Source organism: Micromys minutus (genome assembly GCF_963924665.1).
Source record: "Micromys minutus genome assembly, chromosome: 20".
Classification (NCBI taxonomy): domain Eukaryota; kingdom Metazoa; phylum Chordata; class Mammalia; order Rodentia; family Muridae; genus Micromys; species Micromys minutus.
In genome coordinates, this window is record NC_137955.1 from 9,723,465 (window position 1) to 9,748,940 (window position 25,476).

Consider the following 25,476-nt stretch of genomic DNA (forward strand, 5'->3'; position numbering starts at 1 on the left):
ATGTTTCATTCACTTGTATTTGCAGGTCACAGACAGGAAATATTGGCAGTTTCCTGGTCACCACGCTATGACTATATCCTGGCAACAGCAAGGTAAAGTGCAGTTTATTTGGTTTTATATTAATACTAGTAATTAGAAGCAATTTGAGAGATTGCATCTTCATAAGATACAGATTTTGTCATATATAGTTAGTACCTGAAAATGAATCATTAAACAAATTTCAATTCATACCAGCAAAGAAAATATCCTTTGCATCGTTTGTATGTGTGCAAGTGTACATGTTTGTGTGTGTAAGCCAGGGGTTGACTCTGGGGTTGTCATCCTCCACTGGATTTATTAAGCTCTCCACTGAGCCTTGAACTCATCAGTTCAGGTAGGTGGGCTGGCTTGTTTCCCTTCCCCAGCTCTGAGATTACAGAAACACACAGCTGCACGTGGCTCTGCTCGAACCTGCAGTCTGTGCACTGTCTACCCAGTGCCCTCCTCTGCATGAACATCCATCTGCAGTCACCATTCAGAACCCAGAGAAAGCAAGAGAATCTCAGGTGACATGAATCAGCTCACCCTGCTAGTAACACAATTGTGTTGTGTTCGTACATGGAAGTATAACACTACACACTTAAGAGTTGTTTCTTTAACCCAGAATTTTTGCTCTGAAAGTATCCATTTATCCATTGATTTAATGTGTTAGTATTTAATGGCTACTGCCTATTACCAGTCTTGTACTAAAGGTACAGGTCAATAGTAACTTGAGAAGGCAGGCAGTCTAAAGGCGGAAAGATCACCGCCTGCAGAACATCCGATGCGGAAGTGCCGCAGTAGCAGCAGATCTTCAGTAACTAGTACGGGAAGACAGCAGGACAAGAATTGTCCTCTGAGATTTTGTCTTGCACTCGTGTACACACATGCATACACATGCACACAAACATACTGCTGCACATGTAATAAATGTAAAATGGATTTTAAAGGATAGTGTCACAGTCTTTATGAAGACAGAGATGAGTCACTGACTGGGAGCATATGTTATTATCAGGTGATTTTTTTAGAGGAGAAATTCACACATGTTCTGTTTGTTTCTTTGTTGTTTGACTTGAAAGAAAATGAAGTGTCTAGCTTCTAGAAGATGTAATTTAGTAAAGACTAACTTGACTACAAAAAGCAAGTAAAAATAAATTGCTTTTTTTATGTACCTTATTTTCAAATAAACCAAGAAACCCAAATTAATGCTAAATAAATGTTTAAACAATGAGATTCCTTAACTGCTTAATTGTCTAGATAACATTGAGAGATAACAGGAAGTATGGATAACAGGAAGTATGCTAGAACTAGTGCGATGGGACCCTGGAGAGTTTTATCCCTGTGATCTGATAAGAAAGGTTACCTCTCTTTGCTGCTGTCTCACTATTTTACGTACTAGTGACTGGTGAGTGTTGGATATTTGTTGAAACAATACAGTACAATTGTAGGAATATATATGTGCTAATAGAGTGAAACCCCTGGTCAAGTCGTCAAACAGTGGAGTTATTATCCAGCTACATATGCCAATATCTGCCCTGATTTCCTTTAGTGCTGACAGTAGAGTAAAGTTATGGGATGTGAGAAGAGCATCAGGATGCTTGCTTACTCTTGACCAGCATAATGGGAAAAAGTCACAAGCTGTTGAATCAGGTAATGAAGACCATATTAATATAGAAATACAGTTGCGCTTTTTTAAAAAAAATTTATTTTATGTGTATAAGTACACTGTAGCTGTCTTCAGACACACCAGAAGAGGGCATCAGATCCCATTACAGATGGTTGTGAGCCACCATGTGGTTGCTGGGATTTGAACTCAGGACCTCTGGAAGAGCAGTCAGTGCTCTTAACCACTGAGCCATCTCTCCAGCCCCCAGAGTAGTGCTTCCTATGGTGGGTTTTCTTTTCTTTAAAATCAAATGATAAATATATATATATTGACAAATTAAAAACTGATTTTTTTGTAAATGGCATTTACCGTGAATCAATTTGTGAATCAAACTTAATTATGGGTTTCTTTCTCCCAAGATACAAATAACTGTGAAGACTGCTTTTGCCTCCAAAGTTGCAGACATAAAACTTCTTGTGTAACATAGTTTGCAAATATTTTTCCCTTAATACAAATTCTATTTTACACAGAAAGCTACACTAGATTAAAGAAATAGCAATGTTTTGTGCGTTCATGTCACCATAAAAACTGCAAGTTGTGGTCAGTGGAAGTTAGGTACAGTCCACGACACTCAGCTTAACGTGTTTCTAAGGGACTTAATGTCTGGGTCGTAGCGGGTACTCCTTCTGGACTAGAAGTGTATTAGGTACACCGGGATGCTCCCACTGCTTTCCAAGTGATGGGATTCCAGGCAGACACGGCCATTACAGGTTGTCAATACTTTGTCAAATGATTTCTAGATTGGGGGACTATATAAAAGGGTTGAAAGGTCTTTAAAGTTTTGGTATTGAACTGTACATTTAATTGAATTTAATAGCACCATTTACTTACTGAAAAAAGTTATACTTTAGCAAGTTTGTCTGCCTATCCTTTTCCTCTGTATTTATGGTTGTTTTAATGTCACTTATTATGTTCATAGAATCCAAAGTATGGTCAAGTTATAGTTGAAGTATTCACCAGTTATTCTTTAGTGAGTTTAGATATATGCTCGATACAGAAAAACATAAACCAAATGTGTTTTCACTGCAGCAAACACTGCTCACAATGGGAAAGTTAATGGCTTATGTTTTACAAGTGACGGGCTTCACCTGCTCACCATTGGCACAGACAACCGAATGCGGCTCTGGAATAGCTCCAGTGGGGACAACACACTGGTAAGAGAGTTCAAAGGGCCTTGCAGTGAGCGGTTTGTGCTATACGCTTTGGACTTTGCCATAGATGTGACTTCACTTTTTGCCTTTGGCTGTTAATGTGTTTTAGAAAGATTCTTTCAATGTGAACACTAATTCTCAAGTCAGGGCAAGCCACCCCACCCATACCCCTCTGACTACAGCAGTGATGAAGTGGAAGGGTATGTACCTGATGCTTCTAATTAAAACATTGAAAACAGTTGTTACCGACAGTCAATTTTATATTTAAAATTAATCATATTCTTTTTCTTACCTACTCATTCTAGCTGATGCTTTTCTTTAAAATTCTTGAGAGGGTCGCTCTGATTACTTATGCAAATACTAGTATTTTTATGCTGTATGGAGTCATTTTGTGTCTGTGGTGATGGCCTCAGACCCAGAGGCTTGTGCCTGCCAGACAAGTACCCTGCCATGAGGCTGCACACCCCAGCCTCCCTTCCAGTTGGTGAGGAGTAGTTTTCTGTCTGTCTCAGGGTAGATGCTCAGGCATTGGCTTCATATTTTAGCCTCTTCTGTTCCTTGTGTAATGCCATGTCCCTACTCAGCCTTCTCCTTTTCCATATCTTCTTTTAAGTATATATTCAGCTTTTCCTTAGTTGCCTAGCAATAATTGTGCAGCAATAGACAAAGCACAGGAAAACCTGACTGGTCTTGGGAGGTTTCCATAGGAAGGATTTAAAAAAAAAAAAAAAACAAATCAGTCAGTGGATGAGTATAAAGTGAATCTGCGGAGAAAGGAGGAGCCTGGTGTGTGTCTATGATCAGGTGGATCAGGCTACCTAGTGGTATCAGAGCCAGTCTAGGCTACCTAGCAAGACCCTATCTCAGGAAAAACTTAGAAAAAAACAAGATACTAGGAAGATAGCGTGCCTGGGTTTCATAGGGCAGTCATGAAAGGCTTAATTGAGAAGTTGACATTTGACCTGGAAGAAAAGAAGAGTTGCCCCATCAGCTACTCGAGAGTTAATCTAGGGAAAGAATAGAAAACATTCAGAGATGGTAGCATCAAGGATATGCTAGCCAAGACACACTGACTGAGTTACTTGGCCTTTCACTTCCTTCTGCCCTCTCTGTGATGTTTCCTAAGTCTTCCAAGGTTAATGCAGGTGTCCCATATGGGGTTGAGCACACACAGGCTCTCATTCTCAGAACTTTAATACGTTTTTGCACTAGCTGCTGCTCACTGTGAAAGAAGCAAGGTTGAAAGTTCTGTGGATATGAACATAAGTATTTGGATTTCATATTTCTTTAGTGAAGCAATGGTCTTCTCAAGGACGTACGATCTCCATAGCTTTGGGCTTTTGACTGGGTTTACAATAACAGGGACCTCCAACCCACTCAGGAAGCAGTTGATGACCTCAGATGGTTTGTACCACTCTTGCACCAGTGGGCACATTCATGGCAGGTTGTTACTGTTGTGTTCAGGGACCGTCACTGACTTTAGGCTCATTAATGACCTTTCTGCCTAGCAGCCTGCATAGTACCTTTCAACACAGAAAGCTCAATAGCATAGATGACACGTGGGGTCAATTCTAACTTGGTTTCTCTACGTACTGCATCTAGGGTAAATGGCATCTTCAGCAATAGGGCTGTACCATTATGGTGGGCAAGCAAGAGCAATGGCTAGATCCTTGTTGTTTTAAGGGCCTCTGGGCTCTCCCTGACCAATACCTTGTTAGGGAAATAACCCATGTCTGGCAAGATTTTTATTTAACTGTGTTTTCTGTGGGAGGCATTATCCATGCATGGTACCTTTGTTCAAACTCCTCTAATAAAAGGTCTCCATAAGGATTTTCCAGATAGCCTTTACTTTCTTTAACCCAGTGCACCCCTCTCCTGTTCCTTTCCCATTCCCATTTTAACCCAGTAATCCCCTCCTACTTTTATATCATGTGTGTTCTGCTCTCCCCTCAGCCCTAAGGCTCCTCCCCACTTATGGACCCCGTTCTAGCTTCTGGAGCCACGCCTCCCCATAGTCAAATAGTACTTACTGGCTTATCTGTGGGAATGGAAGAGTGTTCTTCCTAACCAGTGGAATCAGTGAGTGGACTCAATGAATCTGGATGTAACCTTCATTTCCCAGGTGCCGTAATGTGCATGATTTCCCTTGTATTTTTGCAATAATGCTGTGGTAAATGGTGCCATTTCCAGTTAGCAGATGAGAAGAGTGGAATTTAGAGGTTAAGTCTGAGAGAACCTCTAACACAGATTTCAGATCCCACCGCTGCTGCCACAGGGTGGCTGAAGGCACTAGCTCAGTTACCAGTTAATACTTCCCGTTGGTCCACCATGGTGCTGCACCGAGTCCTCTGGGCATTGTACTCTCTGCCGATTAATTGTTTCCTTAAAATAAAGTCCCAGGAGCCGCTACTACATCAGGAAGTAAGCATGTCTTTACCGTTCAGTGAGTAGTTCTGATAGAAGTGAAGGTTGTGAGCCACGTGGAGAATGCTCACCTGCGCACTTAGAGTGGCTGTGAGGGTCAGATTACGGTGTGGGTTGTATGACAGCACATTCTTAAGAACAGGGCAGCCCACCTGAAAAGACATGTTCCTAGTTTGTTTTATATTAACCCATTGTCTCTTCTTGAAGAAATAGCCTAATTATAACACCAATAACATGCCCTCTTTACCCTTAACAGTATTGAAGGTTTCTTACAATTTTAGTCAGACCAAAGGTGAGAAATGCAGCAAGATTAGAGGTCTCATGTAGCATACATGAGTCCTGTAAAAAGGGAAAGAAAGAAGGAAAGGCAGAGAAGATTCTAAGGAGTTTGACAGTGGGAAATGGTTCAAGTTTGTCTCTGTTGCATCATATATCCCTTGTGGGTTTATTTATAGTTTCTATTTCTTCAAATATAAAATGTTCATTTGTGTCATTGGCCCTAGTTTTTATTAAGATACTGGGTTCTTTACATTAAAGGCCCTCTCTATGGGATGCCATAATAAATGGAGCGTTTGCTTCATCTTTGCTGCTGTTTTAACTCGGGCCTTAGCAGTGAGTAACGTTACAATTTAACCCTGCAGGTGAACTATGGGAAGGTGTGTAACGGCAGTAGGAAAGGGCTGAAGTTCACCGTCTCCCGTGGCTGCAGCTCAGAGTTTGTGTTTGTTCCCTACGGCAGCACCATTGCCATGTATGCCGTCTACTCAGGAGAACGGCTCGCCATGCTTAAGGGACATTACAAAAGTGTCGACTGCTGTGTGTTTCAGCCCAATTTCCAGGTAAGAGTGATGCTTAGGGGAATTGACAGTGCTTAGATGGCAGGCTTTGCCAGACTCAGAGAGTGTCAAACAGAAGTTGTGGTTCTGTTCTCATTCACTTCTAATCAAAGTATGATCCATCTATCTACTTTTGCCCTAGTACTTATTGAATAGACATCAGACGAAAGTGTAAATGAATCAGTATAATACTGTGCAATTGATTGGGAGTAAATTGTCTTCCCTTTGAATATGAACTCCATTTAACCTTTGAAAATCTAACAAAATCTTTTAGGTTAGATTTTTAGGTTATTTGCTTGCTTCCAAAATGTAGTATGCCTTGCGTAGCTACATCAGAATCTGAGAGTAATTGTTTTCTGCCAGATGCTGATGTAAGTATGCTTTTATAGTGGCTAGATACTGAGAGGGTTAGTGAAGGTCTGCCTTTTAATTCACACAACTCACATAGTTTCATTTGTTTGTGTGTGGGAGGACACATACCTTGGGATATGCGGAGGACAGCTTATAGGAGTTGATTCTCTCCCTCCATCTTCAGGGTCCTGGGATCAAACTCTGCTCATCTGGCATAGCAGCAACTGGTGTTACCCACTAAGCCACCTCAGCAGCCCCACAAAATCCCTTAAATACTTACATTAGTTAATTTTCTTGTTAGCGTGACCAAAATGCATGATCGCTGATGTGCTTGCTCTCTCATTTGTGCTACGCCTAGGACACCAACCTACTGGACGATACCACCCACGTCCATGCTGGGGCTCCCTCAGCAAACAACCCTTCTGGAAACACTTCCATAGACACTGTGGTTCTAAATTCAGCCAAGTTTGCTATGGAGATGATTACAGTACTTAGGAGTTTTGTTGAACATCTTGCTTCTCTCTTTCGTGTTAACTCTGGATCGGGCTTTGTGGTTTTGGATGCCCTGTTCTATCACTCTCTGCCCTGGTTCATTGAGACACAGTGTCGCTAAACCTAAGCTGGACTGGCCGGTATCCATCCCTGGCCGTCTTGTGACTGATCCCCTGATGCCCAGGGCCTGCCTACACTGTGTGTCACCACAGCTTTCCACAGGGTTCATGGGCCTTGAACTCAATGCTTCATGCTTCCATAGCAGCCTGGTTATTTACCTTTTATTTTGGCCTCAGCCTGGGGTGTGTCTGTGTGTATTTTGGGTTGTTTTGTTGTGTTAAAATGTATGATAAACGATATATCCAGATGGCTGGTAAATTTCTACTATACCAGTTCCCACTTTTGACTGTTTTCTTAGAACTCTTGAACAACTCCACAGTACTCTTCACAGCATCTTCAAGGGGGCTTCCTAGGACCCTACTCCAACTCTGAAGCCAGTGTCTTTCCTGAGTAGTCAGTATATAGTAGTCAATTTCTTTTCTGAGAAGAGAATTCTAAAGTGCCAGAGATATGATATGACTCACCCTATTTAGATAGCAATGCATGCTCATCTAAAGAATCAAAGAAAACAGTCTCTGAGACAACCGCAACTTTAAATAAGACACTCCGACCAGTAAGTACAACTTTCTTCTACACCGGAGCTTCTTAGCAGAGAGGGCTGAGAGTCAGTTAATATTACACCAAGGGTGAGCTGGAGAGATGGCTCAGCAGTTAAAAACATTCGCTACTCTCACAGAGACCTGGGTTCATTTCCTAGCACACGCGACACCTCATGATCAGCTGTAACTCTGGTTTCAGGGAATCTGACGCCCTCTTCTGGCCTCCTCATGTCGTTTACACACATGATTCACATACATGCACATTGACAAGACATTCATACATGCACACGTACATATGTGTAAAATATATAAATATTGTCAAAAATTCAAAGTTAACCTAGGATCGAAGCTAGCTTGGGCTATAGTATGAAACCTTATCTCAAAAAGAAAAAATTAAATTAAATTAAAATTAAAAACTCAACTAATTCTGAGACAGAGATTGTTCTCAGTTCCTGAGCAGCTAGACAAGGGTAAAATGCTCTGCCTGTGTTATGGTGTTTTGTTCTACTTTATTTTCTCAAACAAGCTCTCGTATAAACCGGGCTGGTCTGAGACCATACTCTCATAGTCCTAATCCTCCTCCCTCCACTACACAAGCACATTGGGGTTACAGTCATATGCCACCACTTCCAGCCAAATGCCATGCGTTTATCTGCTTCAAACCCAGACTTAGTCACTGAACACATCAGAAACACTATGTATTTATTTTACTGCATGGTCAGAATGTATTTGGGTTTTGTTGGGAAGGGGAGTGAGTGTTGTTCAGTGGAGGGCAAACACTATGTCTATGAAGACATTGACACAACTGTGCATCAGTCCACGGGGCCTTCTAGTCAGTAAATGTCTCAACAGACAGGGTTGAGTCTTGAAGCTCTTATGAAGAGCAACCAGGTAGACTGTTGTAAGTCAATGGGTCTTTTCATAGAAACCTGTGATGTCTTCATTGGAGTCCTTATTGCAGATGCCTCAGCTTTTTGCCAAAGAAAATCTATTATACATTTTGCTTTCTCTCACGCTTAAAATAATGCTTATAAGTATTGACAGAAGAAACTAAAGCATTGGGTTTCTGTAGGATTTTCTCACGTATTTGTAAGCTGACATACCCGGTACTGTTTTAGAGAATAAAATAAAGCTCCATATAATATCAGCCATCCTAAACGACTCCAGTAGAGCAATTGATGCTCTCATCTATAGAGGGTGTGAATTGGCGTGAAATCTCAGGGGATAGCCAAAGGTTTTGTAGCACTTTTCCAAAGTTATACCTACATCATGCACAAAATTTAAAGGTATCACATTTTTTAAAAAGTGAAGGACATCATATTTTGTTTAATGAATAGAAATTAAATTAGTGGAATTAATCTAACCTAACTAATCTGCTTAATCTCATCATTTCAAAACTTGATACAGCTCATTCCAGCTTTAAGCTAATTAGTCTTTGTCTCCTGTATTACAGGAACTTTACAGTGGGAGCAGGGACTGCAATATTCTTGCTTGGGTACCAGCTTCATATGACCCAGTTCCTGATGATGATGGTGAAGTAAGTGGTATTTTTACCTAATGTGCAATGATTTCTAATTATGAGAATTAGTGTTTTATTTATATGGGAGAAGCTGTTAAAAGTTTTTTTGCAATTTTCCAGTTGTACAGATAATTTATTATCATACATGTATAAAAAGTTAGAAAATATTAAAACGATGTATAATTTCTTGGTTTTACTTAGTGAAGGTTTTATTTACTGTTTCTAAGATAGTAGTTAATTCATTGTCATATAATTTAGAGTCTCTCTGGTTGACATGCTACAGTAACCCTCATTCATTTCATTAGTAACTATTTGAAAACTTTTTTGTTGTTTTGTTTTTTTTTTTTTTTCAAGACAGGGTATTGCTGTGTAGTCCTGGCTGTCCTGGAACTCACTCTGTAGACCAGGCTAGCCTCAAACTTACAGAGATTCACCTGTCTCTGCCTCCTAAGTGCTGGGATTAAAGTTGGGAGCCACCATGTCTACCTACTATATGGAAACATTTTTAATTCTTTAGTATTCTGTCATTTATATGTCATCGTTCAAATGTTTAACTGTTTCTGTTGATTATTTTAAGCAGCATCAGTATAAATTTATTCTCCGAAGCTGTCATATTTCTAACTAGTTTTAGGTAGGTTCCTAGAAGTATTCCTCATCTGTTGTTGTTTGCTTGCTTCCTGTATGGCTTCAAGCCACCAGGACACAAGTGCCCAATACAGCAAATCTTCCCCTCCGCTGTTCTGAAGAGTTTGCCTTCGCAGTGAGGAGTATTGCTAGGATCCTCCCCTTACCCAGAACTCCATACCACGTTTGAGCAGGGAGGCTGGGGGCTGGCAGCATTTACTGTCTGTTCATTGGCAGGATCCACCGTTTAACAAGACTGACAAGTGGACAGAAGCCCTGCTTCTTCTTTAAGTGGTAATGCCACACAACAGCGCTCCTGATGTCTCCAAGTCACCTAGTGGGATTGGTCTAAGTTGATCCTGCAGACACATGCATCCAACATTACCTTAGCCTCCTAGATGCTTATGTTACCTGCCTGTCAGCTATGGCCCTGGCGCAAGTACCTGGGTCTTCCTCACTCTGGATGGCAGGCTCTTTCCTGTGGGCAGGAAAAAGCTGGAGTTAACTTTTGAATTATGGTATATGACATTTATAATCTCTGCTCACATGTCAGACTCTATCAGTCCACACTTGGATCTGCAATCTCAGTGTCTGCCTCATATAGTAAGACAGTGTGAATAAAAAGCCTTAGATGAAGGTATTACACAGAGGTCAAAGGCCTGAGGCCTGCTTCTCTTACTTTACATTACAACAGTGTTTTCAAACTGAGCACTAATGAGATCATATCCTAGGGACCTCCTTCTAGTGGGCAGTAGGGGAATTTACCTGCTATCCTACTATAACGGGCATTGGTGACAGGAACAGGCTTAAGTGTGATGGTCTTTAAACACTGCTGTGTAATTAAACATGTCTAAGATGTCATCGTAGGAACTTTTCTGGAAAGCATTGTTAAACATTCCCATTTATCCCAACGTCAAGGATATAAAAATATGAATGAAATAATTGGATATAGTTTTGGTTTTTTGTTTGTTTTTCTTTTTTTAAGATGGAAGAAGCCCTATAGGTAATTCAATGGAAGAAAATCAATAAAGCAAGTCCAACATTCTGAAGATATTTTTCTTATCTTTTGTTCCTTTATAAAAAGAGGGCCATGTCAGAAGACACCAGAAACAGAGCTTTACATGGGTAGTAACCTTGGAAGTATCTAATAGCTATTTGCCAGATAGAGTTTCTATCTGAATTTGCTACCAGGACAGCCAGTGTGAAGCCTGGAAGTTACTTTCTTGGATCTTAAACCAGGTGAAAGAGAAAAAGGCACATTCATGCATACTTAGGCCACAGGCCAAAGCCAACTATGTGTGTTCAGATCTCATCACGTGTCTCAGTTGGCTTGATTGCTTTTAGCATACAATCATCTTTGGATGACTGGATTTTCGAATAGTTTGATTTAGGTATTTATTTTGCATTTTTACTTAATTATTTTGTTCTGCTTTTGCCAATTTAAAATAATAAAAAAAATTAAAAATAAAGCTACTGTGATACATCACACAGAGGTAAGAATTTGAGATGAAGAAGTAGCTTGTTACATTTATCTCCTTGCTAAATGGCTGTGGTGACCTCAGCTATAGCAACTGTGCATACGGGAAATGAACACAAACGGAAGCATGTGTGGGGCACGGGCTTGTGACCCCAGTGATCCCAGCGCCTCAGAGGCTGGGGGCGGGGGCTGGAAACCAATCTCACCCAACACGGTGAAGCCCTATATCACAAAGATGGAACGAGTTGAGCTTTCCATTTAAGTGTTGGAGCTACAAAGCCTTAATCTTTTCAAATACACTGCTGCCAGCCAGAGAGATGGTTTAGCAGTTAAGAGTGCTGGCCACTTTTCTAGAGGACCTTGGTTCAATTCCCAGTACCCAAACAATGGCTCACAATGGCATCTGCATGCACCAGGCATGGGAGTGGTACACAGCTGTACATTCAGGCATATATCCATACATGTACATATTTTATTTATTTTTAATTGAAAACTAATTTTTATTAAAAATAAATTTTCAACAAAAACAGTAAAATAAGCTAGGTGTGGTGGCACATGCCTTTAATTTCAGCACTTGGGAGGCAGAAGCAGGTAGATCTCTTGAGTTCAAAGGCAGCCTGGACTACAGAGCAAGTTCCAGGACAGCTGGGACTATACAGAAAACCCTGTCTTAACAAACAAAAACAAAATAAATAAATAAAATATAGTTTCTTTCTGTTTTCAGCTTTAAGATGTGAATAACTCTCAGTAAAGTGCTGTATCTATGAAGTGTTATTTGTAAACGTTTACAGGTTAGTTGGAATGTGTGCACCCTAACAGAGAAGTCGGATAGAAAGAGAACTGGTTGCATATGTAGACGTTTACAATTTAACTCATGTTTTTCCCTCAGCTGCTAAATGAGTAACTTGCCATTTGCCAGGAGGCCCTGCACATGGCTCAGCATAACACAAAGAGCATACATTTGCACACACCGCTTCCTCCTGAGTGCCAGGCAGACCCAGGGCAGAGCTTGTTCTGCCCTGAACAGCTAGTACCCTGGGACAACTGTGGCATTTTCAAATGCATATAAATGATTGTCAAGCCAAAGTTGTTTTTCGTTTTCCTTTCAAACCTAAGCAGAATGCCTGAGAGTTTCTCTCAGAATTTAAAGGAGTAATTTAATTCTACCTATAGAAATTAAAAGACTTTAGATGACAGGAATGTATTTTTGTGGTCTTTAAATTCATTGTTTACTTGGCAGGCTGCTGTATTATATCTAAAGAATCTATCTGTTTTGGTTTTACCCAGACTTTTTAATTGGCAAGGACAACTCGAGCCAGTCTAACTCCTGAGTACTTTTCACTGCCAGAGATGTATAGGAAAGATACACTACAGCTCTAGTCTTCTTATCTAGAATCCTACTTAGCTGAGTGTGCATGCTCACTGCTGTAATCTTAGCACTCAGGGGACTGAGACAGCCTAGGCTACAAAAAGCAAGATTCAGCCTCTTTCTCCCACTTCCCCCCCCCCAAAAATTGGCATTGGCCCAGGAAGCAGCCGTTTCTACTTAGCACCTATATGGATGTATCACTAGCTGACATGGGAACTCTAAGACTTTCCAGTAATACCAGACACTTGAAACTCTGTGATGCTTTGTTTTAAGCCTTAATTTTTGGTCCTGGTCTGGGCTCTTTCTATATTCAAGCTGTCATCCCCATAACATGCACAGCTGTCTGTAGAACCAGAGACCTGCAGAGGTAGAGGGGGGGTAGTTCCACGGATCTATGTCCACTAGGAGGAGGAGGTGAAGAGAAAACCAAAGGAGGACTCTCGAGTGGTAACTATGTACTAAATCCACAAATTGCAGCTCTCGGGTTGGTGTTTTATTTGTGATTTTTTCGGCAATACAATAGACTGGTGCTATTGTGATATGTCCAAACCTGTGTCTACTCCTGTAAGTAGTAAATGTACACAGATGTGTCAAAACCTTATGTTCATCAAAGAAAAAGAATTCATAATGAAATATAAATTTGTTTTTTTGTTGCATTTTCAAATGAAATTAAAATGATTAGAAGACTATACATTGGGCTTTCACAATGGAATTAGAACATATGAACTTTTTTCGCTTTTATTCCCAAAGGATATTTTCGGTAGCTATCTAAGGCAGACTTAAAAGTCTAAAGACAGGAGAGAATTGTCACCCCACACCCAAGTGCCCTTTCTGAACAACCTAGTTTAGCAGTTAAATTGTCAAAATCCTGAGTGGAAAGTTTACAGACATGTCCCACCACACGCAGCTGAAAATATTTTTGCTGGCAGTCATGTTTGAACTGTAAGGAATTACCCTATTAATCCGCCCTTATCATGAGAATCAAACATTTGGATCACGAGTAGATTTCTGGCTTCCATTCCTGCTGGCTGGAAATGAGCGGTGGAGTTTGGTCATAGGTTAATATGTAAAGAAAATTTTATTGTACGTCTTAGTGATAGCCACTAAGTGTAGTGGTGTGCTCTGGTCTATTTGACAACTGTGCAGAATGCCTGTATCCCGGTATGTTTTCTAGATAACCTAGCAGATGTGGGAACTCTGGCTTTCCATTTGAATTGTAATGTTCTGTTATGTCGATCCTATTAGGGGTTACCCTGCACAGAAACTGTTTCCCTATGTTAGAAAAGGCATTATATCTAAGATAACTTAACACTAAGCTTGCCATTTGTGTAGCTGTTGAAATCTGGATCAGATCAAACACCAGATGCAAAGCTGCAAATAAGAAACAGACCTATTCCTAATTTAAGAAATTAATCTTTAAAGCCCCTTATCATCTGTAACAAACAAACAGATGTGGTCATATAATAACCCACAGTACTTTGTTACAAATTTTATTATTCAGTGGGGCTTGGTGGCCACATGCTCATTATCATCCTAGCCCTCAGGAGGATAAGCAGGGGATTTGTCACAACTGAGAACCAGCTGAGCTACGAAACTGTAGTGCGTGGGGCTGCAGTGATAGCTCAGGACGTGGGTTAGATTCCCAATACCCACATAAGGGTTCACAACCGTCGTAACCCCAGAACTGTAATGATCTTTGGGTCAGCCTAGACTAGAGTAAGAGCTGTCTCTAAAGAGGCATGGGGGAATTATAGTATCCTCATTGGTAAAAATATTCTTCAAATCCTGTTTTGTTTTCTAATGGGAAAGTTCATCCACACAACACAGGTACCGGCACTTGTGGGGTTGACTGCAGTCTGCTGTGGGCGTGCCTCCGGTCTCAGCTCCAGGACGTCAGTGTGTAGCTATCTAAATGCATTTACATTATCTTTACATTACTTTGGTTTTTAAACTAGCAGTAATATAGTTTCCAAGTAATCTAATCGATGCTATTAATGATTATTTTATAACCATTATAAGGTTAAAATTATGAAATACATAAAATAGATTTTTCTCTTTTTTTTAGGCTCCAACCAAATCCCAATTGAACCCAGCATTCGCAGATGCCTGGAGCAGTGACGAGGATGGGTGACTGTCAGCCTTCACAGCACTGTTGTGTGCACTCCGCACGGGGCCGTTCTTCCCAGGATTGTTGGTTTTGACACAGCCTCTCACTGTGTAGCCCTGGCTAGCCTGGAACTCTGTACAGCGCACACTCAGCTCAGACTTGCAGCCATTCTCCTGCCTCTGTTCCTAGGTGCTGGGGTTAGAGGTGTGTACCAAGTGCCACCCCCCCCACCCCGCCCCCCACCCCCCACCCCCCCCTTCGTTCGTGAGCTTATTTGTTTCATTGTTTCTTAAACTCTTCGGTCAGTTTCTAGCCTGTTAATCCTGAATTTAGGATATTACCCTCTGTGTTTTAAAATGAGATTAATGTGTATAAAACCCGGAAATATACTTTTATAGGTTAATTAATCAAAACTTGTTTCCTTGAGCCCATTCACCACAGTGGTGGGCCAACCCCTATGGGCACAGCACAAGAACAGAGTTATTCTCAGCCAGTCTTCTATGTATCTGAGCAGCTGAAAGGTGTGGTCTCAGAGGCCCCACCTTTAGGGAAGACTTCAGCAAGGAAAATTAGATAAGCAATACTTGCTGCAAGGATGACATGGTAACTCTGTTTTTTACTGAAGTTAAATGGCTTCCTGTAATGGAACATCCTCTCCCTGCATGTTGAATGTTAAGAGTTCATACATCTTACAGTCTGAACGTTGTGTCACGTGGGCAATCTCTGACCACTTCGTATTACTTTCAGAGGGCAGCTTGCACTCAGTCTCAATTCCTTTCTATGAAACTCAAGATTCATGCAGGGATCTAGAGTAAACATGCACTGTATGTTTGCTCTTTTCTTGTGTCAACTCAGAAGTGATTATTATGACATCTCCCCCACTCCTGTGTGTGTGCGTGTGTGCAAACTCGTGCATGTTACTTTCGGTTCTATTTCTGTAATAAAATGTCCTGAACAAAGACAATAGGAGAGAAAGCATTTATTTCAGTTAACAATCCAGGTTACAGTCCTTCACTGTAGGAAGGACTACCTGCTTTCAGTGGCTCTTGTGGAATCTTGGTGCAAGCTTCCATGATACATAACTTGAATTTTGCAGGGCTGGAAAATTAACACTACATAGAAAACACCAAGTGCTGATGTCCTTTCACTCTTCGGGCCATGGGTGCAGCAGCTTCCGTGTGATCTCGGAGTAGGGAACCCTGCAGAGGCTCTCACTTTGGCGCCCTATGCTTTCTAATGGGTTTTCATATTTATGTAGTGGGGCTTAGACCAGTGGGGCTTTACCTGCCTGGCTGTAGGTGCAGAGTTTGAGCATTCTCTCTGTTGTCATCCCCACACCACTCTGCAAGTTTAAGCTCTTTCATGCTTCTTTCTTGACTAACTGTAGATTTATCATCTTTCTGCTTTCTCATTGTAAAGTAAATCTGGACAGTGAGCAGTGACCACCCTTCATCCGACGTGCAAATCAGACTATCAGGACATGGGTGAATGTAACGCCTCTACTTCAGGTCCACATTGGGCCCTTCTTCCTCTTGGACTTCATAGTGTCTCTCGATGTTGTTTTTATGAGCTCAGCAAGTCTACTTAAAACATTTAAGATGTTCTTTAACCCACAACTCTAAACTCTTTAACATCTTTCTCCTACAGATTAGCCCCAAAGTTTGTGAGACATGATCATATCTGTCTCAGCAACAACCTTACTCCACTTACGGACCTTACCCTCAGTGTCAGTTTTTTAACGATTTATTTTTATTATTTCTATGATGTTATTGTGTGCACATGCGCAGGTGAGGGCAGATGCCTGTGGAGCCCACCGTGTCTGACCCCCTTGGCACTGTAGTTATAGAGAGCTATGGATGCTAAGAACCAAGCTTGGGTTATCTAGAAAAACAGTACTGGGATATTTCTCCAGCTCCACATTTTCTGTATTAGATAATCTTCATACAGGGACTAAACACCTGACCAAAAATAAAGAAAATCAAAACCAAGAGGAGAAAGGATTGATTTAGTTCATTAAAGCAATTAACTTACGAAAACCTTTTATTCAGTTAATGATTGACGGTTTGTTATTACCTTGTGGAATGAACACAAACTGAAATTCCACCCCCCCCCCCCCACGCATCTCTCTCTCTCTCTCTCTCTCTCTCTCTCTCTCTCTCTCTCTCTCTCTCTCTCTCTCTCTCTTTCTCTCTCTTTCTCTCTCTCTCTCTCTCTGGGGTGGAGGGGTAAAGGGTTGCTGGGCATGCACACATGTATGAGTAGGTGCATATAGAGACCACAGGTTGACCTACTCAGCCAGTCTCCACCTTACTGTTTAATTAAGAGAGCCACTTGCTCAGCTGCGTTAGCTGCTCACCAAGCTGTAGGGATCCTCCTGTCTCTACCTCCGCAGCACTGCGATTACAGATGTGTACTACCACAGTTTCAGGTACCTGTGATCTGACCTCCCTCCTGCTAGGCCACAAGCCCTTTACTGACTCCCCACACCCCCGAGTTAACTTTGAATGTTTCCATCTGAAGTATACAGTGAACATTGATTAGTGGATTGGTTTTCTAAGTTAATATGCTGAGCTAACACCATCATTTGTAGCAAGGAACAAAAGAAATCTTATGAAATCACAAAAAACAAAAAGCATATTTCTGACATACAAAAGCACTTAGCTAGTAGATTTCTGTCTTAGTTGGGGTTTTACTGCTGTGAACAGACACTATGACCAAGGCAAGTCTTATACATGACAACATTTAATTAGGGCTGGCTTACAGGTTCAGAGGTTCAGTCCACTATCATCAAGGAGAGAACTTGGCAGCATCCAGGCAGGCATGGTGCAGGGGGAGCTGAGAGTTCTACATCTTCATCTGAAGGAAGCCGGGAACAGACTGGCCATCCTCAGGCAGCTAGGAGGAGGGTCTCCAAGCCCAGCCCCATAGTGACACACTTTCTCCAACAAGGCCACACCTTCTAATAGTGCCACTCCCAGGGCCAAGCATCACAAACCATCACAGTTTCTTCTGTTAAAATCTCAACAGGCTGCACCATCCTATAAATTCATGAAGATACTATTTCAAGATGATCTCATGTGCTTTGCCTTGCTCTCCCTTCTAGACTGAAAATGTTCCACGAGGGCAAAGACTTCATCTATTTTGCTTATTACCACATCAAAAGCACCTAGAATGCTACTTGACAAAAGTTTGTGCCACATGTATATGTGTAATTAGCAAATGACCCATTGGCAAGCCCATAATTGCATAATCTCACAGTTTACATACTGCAGAGTTGTTAATTGATTGTTATGTGTGTCATTTACTGTGTATGAAATTTCGAGTATATTAAATATTAGCTAAGTTGTGTAGTGAAACCTATTATGTGTTAATGAATGCTAATGGAAAACAAAATTATTGCTTGTTGATTGTTACATAATTGTGTCTTCTCGTAAAACAGCAGAAGATTCTTCAGTCAGTGGCTGAAGTACTAGGTGCTCTTACATCATGCAGATCCTGCCTGGATCTTCTACTGGTCTCCATGGGCCTTTTGATGGTTGGAATAAAAATGGCGCCCATAGGCCTATAGGGAGTGGCACTATTAAGAGATGTGGTCTTGTGGGAGGAAGTCTGTCACTGGGCATCCATTTAAGATTTCAGATGCTCAAGCATGCCCCAGTGTCACACACTCGTCCTGCTGCCTTCTGATTCTGATGTAGAACTTTCAGCTTCTCCAGCACCCTAGCTGCCTGTGTTCTGCCATGCTTCCCTTCATAGAGATAATGAACTAAACCTCTGAGCTTTAAATCAGCCTCAGTTAAATGTTGGCTGTGGTTGGTCATGACATCTATTCACAGAGAAAAACACTCAGACAGTGCTCATCAATTATATTGTATATTAAATAAAAGTAAGGGGCATTTGTGAAACCTGGAGTTCAGATTTCTTCATATGGTCTTTACTGCTCATACATTGCTACTTGGTAATGTGATTGGGCTAAACTTTTCCATTGCATTTGACCCAAAGTTTGGCTATTCATCTTCAGCCCCACCCTCTATGGGCAGCTCACAAGTCTTGGAAATTTTACATTCTTCAGGTTGTGATTAGGACTGAAAGTGAGAGAGAGAGAGAGAGAGAGAGAGAGAGAGAGAGAGAGAGAGAGAGAGAGAGAGAGAGAGAGAGAGAGAGAGAGAGAGAGAGAGAGAGAGAGAGAGAGAGAGGAAGAAAAAGAAAGAAAGAAAAGTAAAATGAGGGCTCTCAAAGAGCAAGAAGATGGAAAAGAAAGACTATGTAGGTTTACCAAGAAGCAGATGGAAAATTTAAAGCTATTTAAAGGTTGAAGAAATGGTTTGGCAGTTAGAGTAATTTCTGTGTGATCATAAGGACCAGAATTCAGATACTCGACTTACAGGTCACATCACTTAGCAGGTCAGGAATCCAGTGCATGCCTGTAACCCCAACTCTGAGCAGGGTGGAAACCTGGGAGTTGCTGGGAGCTTGTTGGCTTCTAGGTTAAGCAAGAAAACTTCCAACCTGGGATTACAGAAAGTCTGCCTCAGAGGAATAAGTAGATAGTATATAGAGAAAGATATTCAACCCTTTCTCTGGAACACAGGTGTATATACCTATATACACACGTGCATATTCAGACATACATACAAACTTTTAAAAAAATGAAAGTCATTTCACTGGTATAAACGTAATAGGGATTAAATTTATGGTGCAAATTCAAATAGTTACCTTGATAATTTTTTCTCTAACATCCAAGATCAGTATTGATTTTTTTCAAATGACTACTGTGGGCTGGACAGATGGCTCACTGGTTAAGGACATACATTGTTCTTGCAGAGGACCCCCTAGAAGGTAAATGAGCACAAAACCTCTCATCAGAAGGAAGTGCAAAGTAATGCTGTGTTCGGATCCCATTACCCAGAAGTTACTCCTATGGCCAAATATATAATGTAAGGAAGGCTGGCTGGGAAAGATCACTGGCTGTGCTCAGGAGAAAGGTGAGAAAGGCCTCCTGAGTTGTTAGCCATCGTTAGGTGCAGTCTTTAATGGCCATGTGAATGTTCATAGCTTCTTTCTGGTTTTAATTGTACATAAGCAGTAATGTGTGTTTTGAACAATTTGTTCCCTATTCCTCTCCTCCCTTCTCTCTCTTCCCTCTCCCCCTCTCCTCTCCTCCTCCTCTCTCTTCTCTCTCCCTCTGTCCTCTCTCTCTCCCTCCTCCCCCTCTGTCTCCTCTCTCCCTCCCTCCCTCCTTTCTCCCTCTGTCTTCTCTCCCTCTCTTTCTTGATCCCTCTCCTCTCCCCCTCTCCTTCCATTTCTTCTCCTGCACTGTGTCCCTCCGTCCTTCCATTCCTCCGTGCCTCTCTTTCTTTTTGAGACAGGGTCTCAGATGTCTCAGGCTGATCTTAATTCACTGTAGTCAAGGGTCACATTGACATTCTTACTCTTCTCCCCAAAATGCTAGGGTTATTGTCCTCTGTCATGTGTCCCTAGTTTGTGTAGTGCTGGGGTTCCAACCCAGGACTTTAAGTATTCTTAAGCATTTTAGCAAATGAACTACATCCCTACCCTCAGAGTGGTTTATTTATGTAATTGCCTTATATCTGAAAATAGAAAACTCATTTGAAATGAATTCAAACAGCTATGTAAAGTCAACACCAGAGATACTACCTTTAAATTACAGCCGTGTGCACATATGCTTGACTATTTGTGCCAAAGAAAATGAATGATAGAAAGCAATGTGTAATTTCCTGTTTGCTTAGGCATTCCGTCACAAGCCTGATTTTCAGAACTGGCCTCCACTGTCATTTATGCCAAGTGACTTATAAATATCAACCACACACCTAAAATAAAGAGAACAAACAGCTCAGAATATGCATTTTGAACAAAGGCAATATTTCTTCAGACAATTTAGGAAAGCTTGACTAGTTAAATACTCCTGTTTGCAACCAAGATTCACACATACTTTTCAAACAATAACTCCGGGGACCTTGTCCTGATGATTGATCTCAGAATTATTCCTATAATAGAATTATGCTCCTATTGCGTTCCTTTAAATTCATGTGTTGAAACCTAGTCAACAGTGTTCTGGCATTAGGAGGTGGATGCTCAGGGAAGAGATGAGATCATACGATCGGAGCCTCTGCAAATGGAGTATCATATAAAGGTCCCAGAGAGCTGCCTTACCTTGTCCACTAACAAGAGCATAGCAAGAGGGGCTGCTGAAGAAATGTCTTCAGACACCAGGTGACAGATCCTTGGTCCTGGCCTCAGCATCCAGACATGTAGGAAGTAAATTCCTGCTTATAACTTTCCCAGTTTATGATGTTTTGTTAGTCACTCAAGCTAAGGCAAGCAATTAAAAAAATAATCAACACACTATAAAAAATACAAAATAGCATATCATTTCTAAACATCAAATTTCTTTAAATAAGATCACATTTGATAGTCTCCAGGTTTCAAAGAGTGTCCTCAGTTGATCATCTTATCCCAAATCAAAGTTTTCCAAAACTGGAATGATAGTCAGAGGGGAAAATTTCCAGGGTTGGTGAGAAATTACATAATTACCCCATAAGGCAAGGCTGCAAAACATGAACATAGCGCAAGTAAATATTGCCATAATAAGACAGAGTCCATATCTTCTGAATTATGTGAACCTATAGGATACACCGAACATCAGCCACCTACATAAAACATACTGAGCACTATATAAGGCAAACAACACAACAGATGTGGTAGCACATTCTGAAAAGTGTTGAGGACTAATGAAGTTTGAAAGCATAAATATGATAATGCCTTTTTACTTTTTATTGGGTAGTTTATATATTTACATTTCAAATGTTATCCCCAGTTCCCCCTCTTCCATACCCCCTCCCACTGCTTCTACAAGGATGCTCCCCCTCCCACCCACCCACTTGATAACACCTCCCTAATTAGTTATGTAAATACTTGTCTCAATTAAAGCATTAAAATGTAGTGTTCCTTGACAGTTCATTGTTGGCCATAATTAGATACAAATTTCGCCATCAATTCTATTTGAAAGGCTCTTTATCACAAAATGTAGACGGTGGTTATTACCATGTTGTTGGATTTGCCCCACCCCATCTGGGACCTTGTGATATTAAGACGACTTGACTAAATCACCTTTCAGGTAATACAAGGAGCACAGGAAACATTTTCATGGCTTTTGAAATCATATTAGTCAGTGTTAATCTCGGGCTCACCAGTAGTAATCCTTCACGGTAGAAAGACATGTTTATTCAGTTTCAGATGGTTGAAATTTATGTGGAGACTATTACAGTAGTGACTGTTAGTATCAGTTAAGGGATGGTATTTCCCTATATCTCATTTCTAGCATGAAAATTTAGCATATATTTTACATAAATGAAGAGGGTTACCCTAAAGAAAGTGATTTATCTGAGGCTCATAGTTTGTGTTGGTATCCAGTCATTATAACAATAAAATTTGAGCTAGACAGGCTATAAAGAGATTGAAATAATGTAGTGGGAACTGAATGGCTGTCTCATGTCAGATGCCTGACACAGTGCCATTCTGTTCTTCTCACTACTATACCAAAGCTATTTTCACACGTGCAAGATATATGAAGGGAAGCATTTGAAGCATTTGAACAGCAAGTTGACATGGGTATATCCCACAACTTTATCCAGTTTCTCCTCACCATCTATACAGTTAACTGGAATCTGTGGTGATTTAATATCCTTGGCCAAGGGAGTGACTATTAGGAGGTATGCCCTTGGAGTGGGTGTCACCTTGTGAGAGGAAGTGTGTTACTGTGGGAGTGGGCTTTGAGACCCTCCTCCCAGCCATATGGGAGCAGTCTCCCCTAGTTGTCTTCAGATTGAGATGTAGAACTCTCAGCTCCTCCAGCACCATGCCTGCCTGGATGCTGCCATGCTTCCTGCCATGGTGATAATGGACTGAACCTCAGAACCTGTAAACCAACCCCATTAAATTGTTCTTGTAAGAGTTGCCTTGGTCATGGTGTCTCTTCACAGCAATGGAAACCCCAACTAAGACAACATCTATGGTATGTAAGCTATTCTGGGCAACGAGGATCAAAAAATAAAATATCTTCGCTGAAGAGTTCATAATTTAGTTGAGTAGGCAATAAAGACATATCAGGAGATATGGGCTACATGGCCTGTTAAACTGCCATACAATGTCTGCATCAGAATTATGCAGAGTATGTGTGGAAACATTGGCCCAACCTTCAGGGCTACTAAATCAGTATCCCTGAACATGCTTTTTCAGGAGTCTGGGTTTTTTTTGTTTTGTTTTGTTTTGTTTTGTTTTTTAAGCTAAGGATTTGCTACGTGTCCCAGCCTGGCCTCAAACTCATGGTGATCCTCCTGTCTTAGCCTCTAAGTGTTCAGATTACAAGTACATCACTACACTCAGATCTAGAAACGTGCATTTTGACCATCCAGTGAACCTGGCTTTCAGTAAAGTCTGGTGGTCATTGCTGAGAGAAGTAACTAGTATGGATTCGGTTTTCCTCTCAGCGGATGAGAAGTGGTGAGCAGAAATACAGTTTTATTTATTCTCAAGGGAAGTCAAGCTAAGCTTTAAAATGAGCAACAGCCAAGTTAATCAAACAAGAGTTTAGTAAAGACGAGGCACACAGAATTACACAAAAAATAAGAACATTTTGGGAGGTGACAAGACGGCCTGGTGGGTGACGGCACTCTGGGAGGCTGGCAGCCTGCGCTCGACCTCTGCACCACCCAGGATGGAGAGTTGTTCTGTCTCCTGGGCCACACATCGCTCATGTGTCTGCACTGGACTCAGTCCGGTATTCATGTGCTTTCATGTATCTTCACACACACACAAGCATGCATGTGCACATGCGTGCACACACACAATTTTAAATATAAAAATTAGTCATGGTCTTAAATTTACAGTTGAAAATATAGTTTAAATGTACATAAAGCCTCTTTTTGCATGCTGGAGAAATGGCTCAGTAGCTAAGAGCACTGACTGCTCTTCCAGAGGTCCTGAGTTCAATTCCCGCAACTGCATAATGGCTCACAACCATCTGTCATGGATCAGATGCCCTATTCTGGTGTGTCTAAAGACAGCCACACTGTACTCATAAAATAAATAAATCTTTGTTTTAAAAAGCTTCTGTTTGCTGATTAATTTACAGTAGTAGCAATAGGTACAAAATGAACAAGTGTAACAATATAAGAAAGGCAGATACAGGGAAAATTAAAACTATTCAGAGAGAAGCACAGAGAGCTAAAGATGTGTTACTACCTTAGTGGTTAAGAGCACCAGCTGCTCTGTCAGAGGATTGGGGTTTGATTCCTGTATTCACAGGGCAGCTCACATCCATTTGTAACTCTTGTCCCTGGGGATCTAATGCTCTCTTCTGGTTTTCAAGGACACAGGTACACATGTGTACAATGTACTCAGCTATACATTCAGACAAAACATCCATATGCATACAATTACCCAGAGAAGTTAGGCATGGTGGCACATGCCTATAATCTCAGCATAGCGACCCTGAGGTACAGGTATATCAAGTTGGAGGTCAGCCTGGGCTACACAGTGAAACCTTGTCTTTAAAAGAAATGATTTTTCTGAAATGGAGAAATAAGAAGTGTTTATGACAGGAATCATCTCAATATTTTAAAGAGGCCAAATTATTATACCTTTAAAATAATTCAAGCAAAATTATATACCTTAGCTTTTCAGTAGAAAAATTAATTCCCCATTGAAGTAGTGTATCAGATAAGGGCATAAAGATAAAAATAAAACCTGTCAGCCTGGTTTGAAATCGCAGCTCTAACATGTCATGACCCTGTGTCCTTGGGTGAATTACTAAATCTCCCTGAGCCCCAACAGCTCTGTAAGCTGAGGCTAACATCACTTGCTTCTTTTGTGTATTGGTGGGGAGAGGAAATGTCTTAGTCCCTGTGTTTGCCATTGTTTTTAACATCGAGGAACTAGTAAATTAAATCATGATTGAGTCATATGGTAGAGATGTAGAAGGTAAATAAATAAGGTTTTGATGGAAGTCACCTCAAGATACACTGTTTATTAAAACAGAAAAAAGGAGGAATTCAGCAATATGTGAAGTTTTTCAGTATTTGTATTAAAATAAATAAATAAATAAACAAATAAATGTTTGTGTTGCTATTTATATGAGTTGCAAAATATCTCTGGAATTCTATCAGAACAACTTGGATGAAACAAGGAAGACAGGAGGTGTTTGCTATACACATCAACAAGATCCAAAGTTATAATGTGTGTGTGTGTGTTTGTGTGTGTGTGTGTGTGTGTGTGTAAAACACTAGAAGATTCTTTTTTTATATTATGTGCACGGGTGTTTTGCCTGCATGTGTGCATCCAGTGTGGACGCAAGAGGACATCTTTCAGAAGTCACTTCTCTCCTCATCCTGTAGATACAGAAGATCACACAAGTCATCAAGCCTAGTGGTGATGCTCCCTGCACTGGCTGAGGTGCTCCCTGCACTGGCTGAGGTGCTCCCTGCACTGGCTGAGCCTACTTTCCAGCCTCAAGTACTTTTGTGTTACACTGACTACTTGTTTAAAAATAAGAATACTTTTTAAATGATCCAGAACATTGAATATCAATTTTAGAATGTAAAGTGAGTGCATGAAATCATGAAATGGTGTCCAGTGTCACTGAACATGCTCATTAAGCCATGGTGGGTTAGCAGCTCAGATCTGGCAGATCGGTAAAATGTGATGTCTGAGGTCATGAGATGGCTCAGCAATAGCATCCTAGTACCACACATCCAACAGTGTA

At 40.9% G+C, this 25,476-nt stretch overlaps 1 protein-coding gene across 3 annotated transcripts in view; it reads left to right on the plus strand.

Annotated features, from left to right (window-relative positions):
- Positions 1-15,614, plus strand: part of ERCC8 (ERCC excision repair 8, CSA ubiquitin ligase complex subunit) — a 33,254-nt gene extending 17,640 nt beyond the window's left edge. For 2 of the 3 annotated variants that reach the window (XM_080933522.1, XM_080933523.1), the window contains 6 exons: positions 26-92; positions 1,568-1,668; positions 2,714-2,838; positions 5,901-6,098; positions 9,051-9,134; positions 14,652-15,614. In XM_080933522.1, coding sequence (XP_080789648.1) covers positions 26-92; positions 1,568-1,668; positions 2,714-2,838; positions 5,901-6,098; positions 9,051-9,134; positions 14,652-14,717 — 641 coding nt within the window. In that variant the 3' untranslated portion in view covers positions 14,718-15,614. Of the gene's footprint in view, positions 1-25; positions 93-1,567; positions 1,669-2,713; positions 2,839-5,900; positions 6,099-9,050; positions 9,135-11,941; positions 12,009-14,651 lie in introns of all 3 variants that reach the window. The other variant, XR_013975448.1, reaches the window with a different exon arrangement.
- The last annotated feature ends 9,862 nt before the right edge of the window (positions 15,615-25,476 follow it).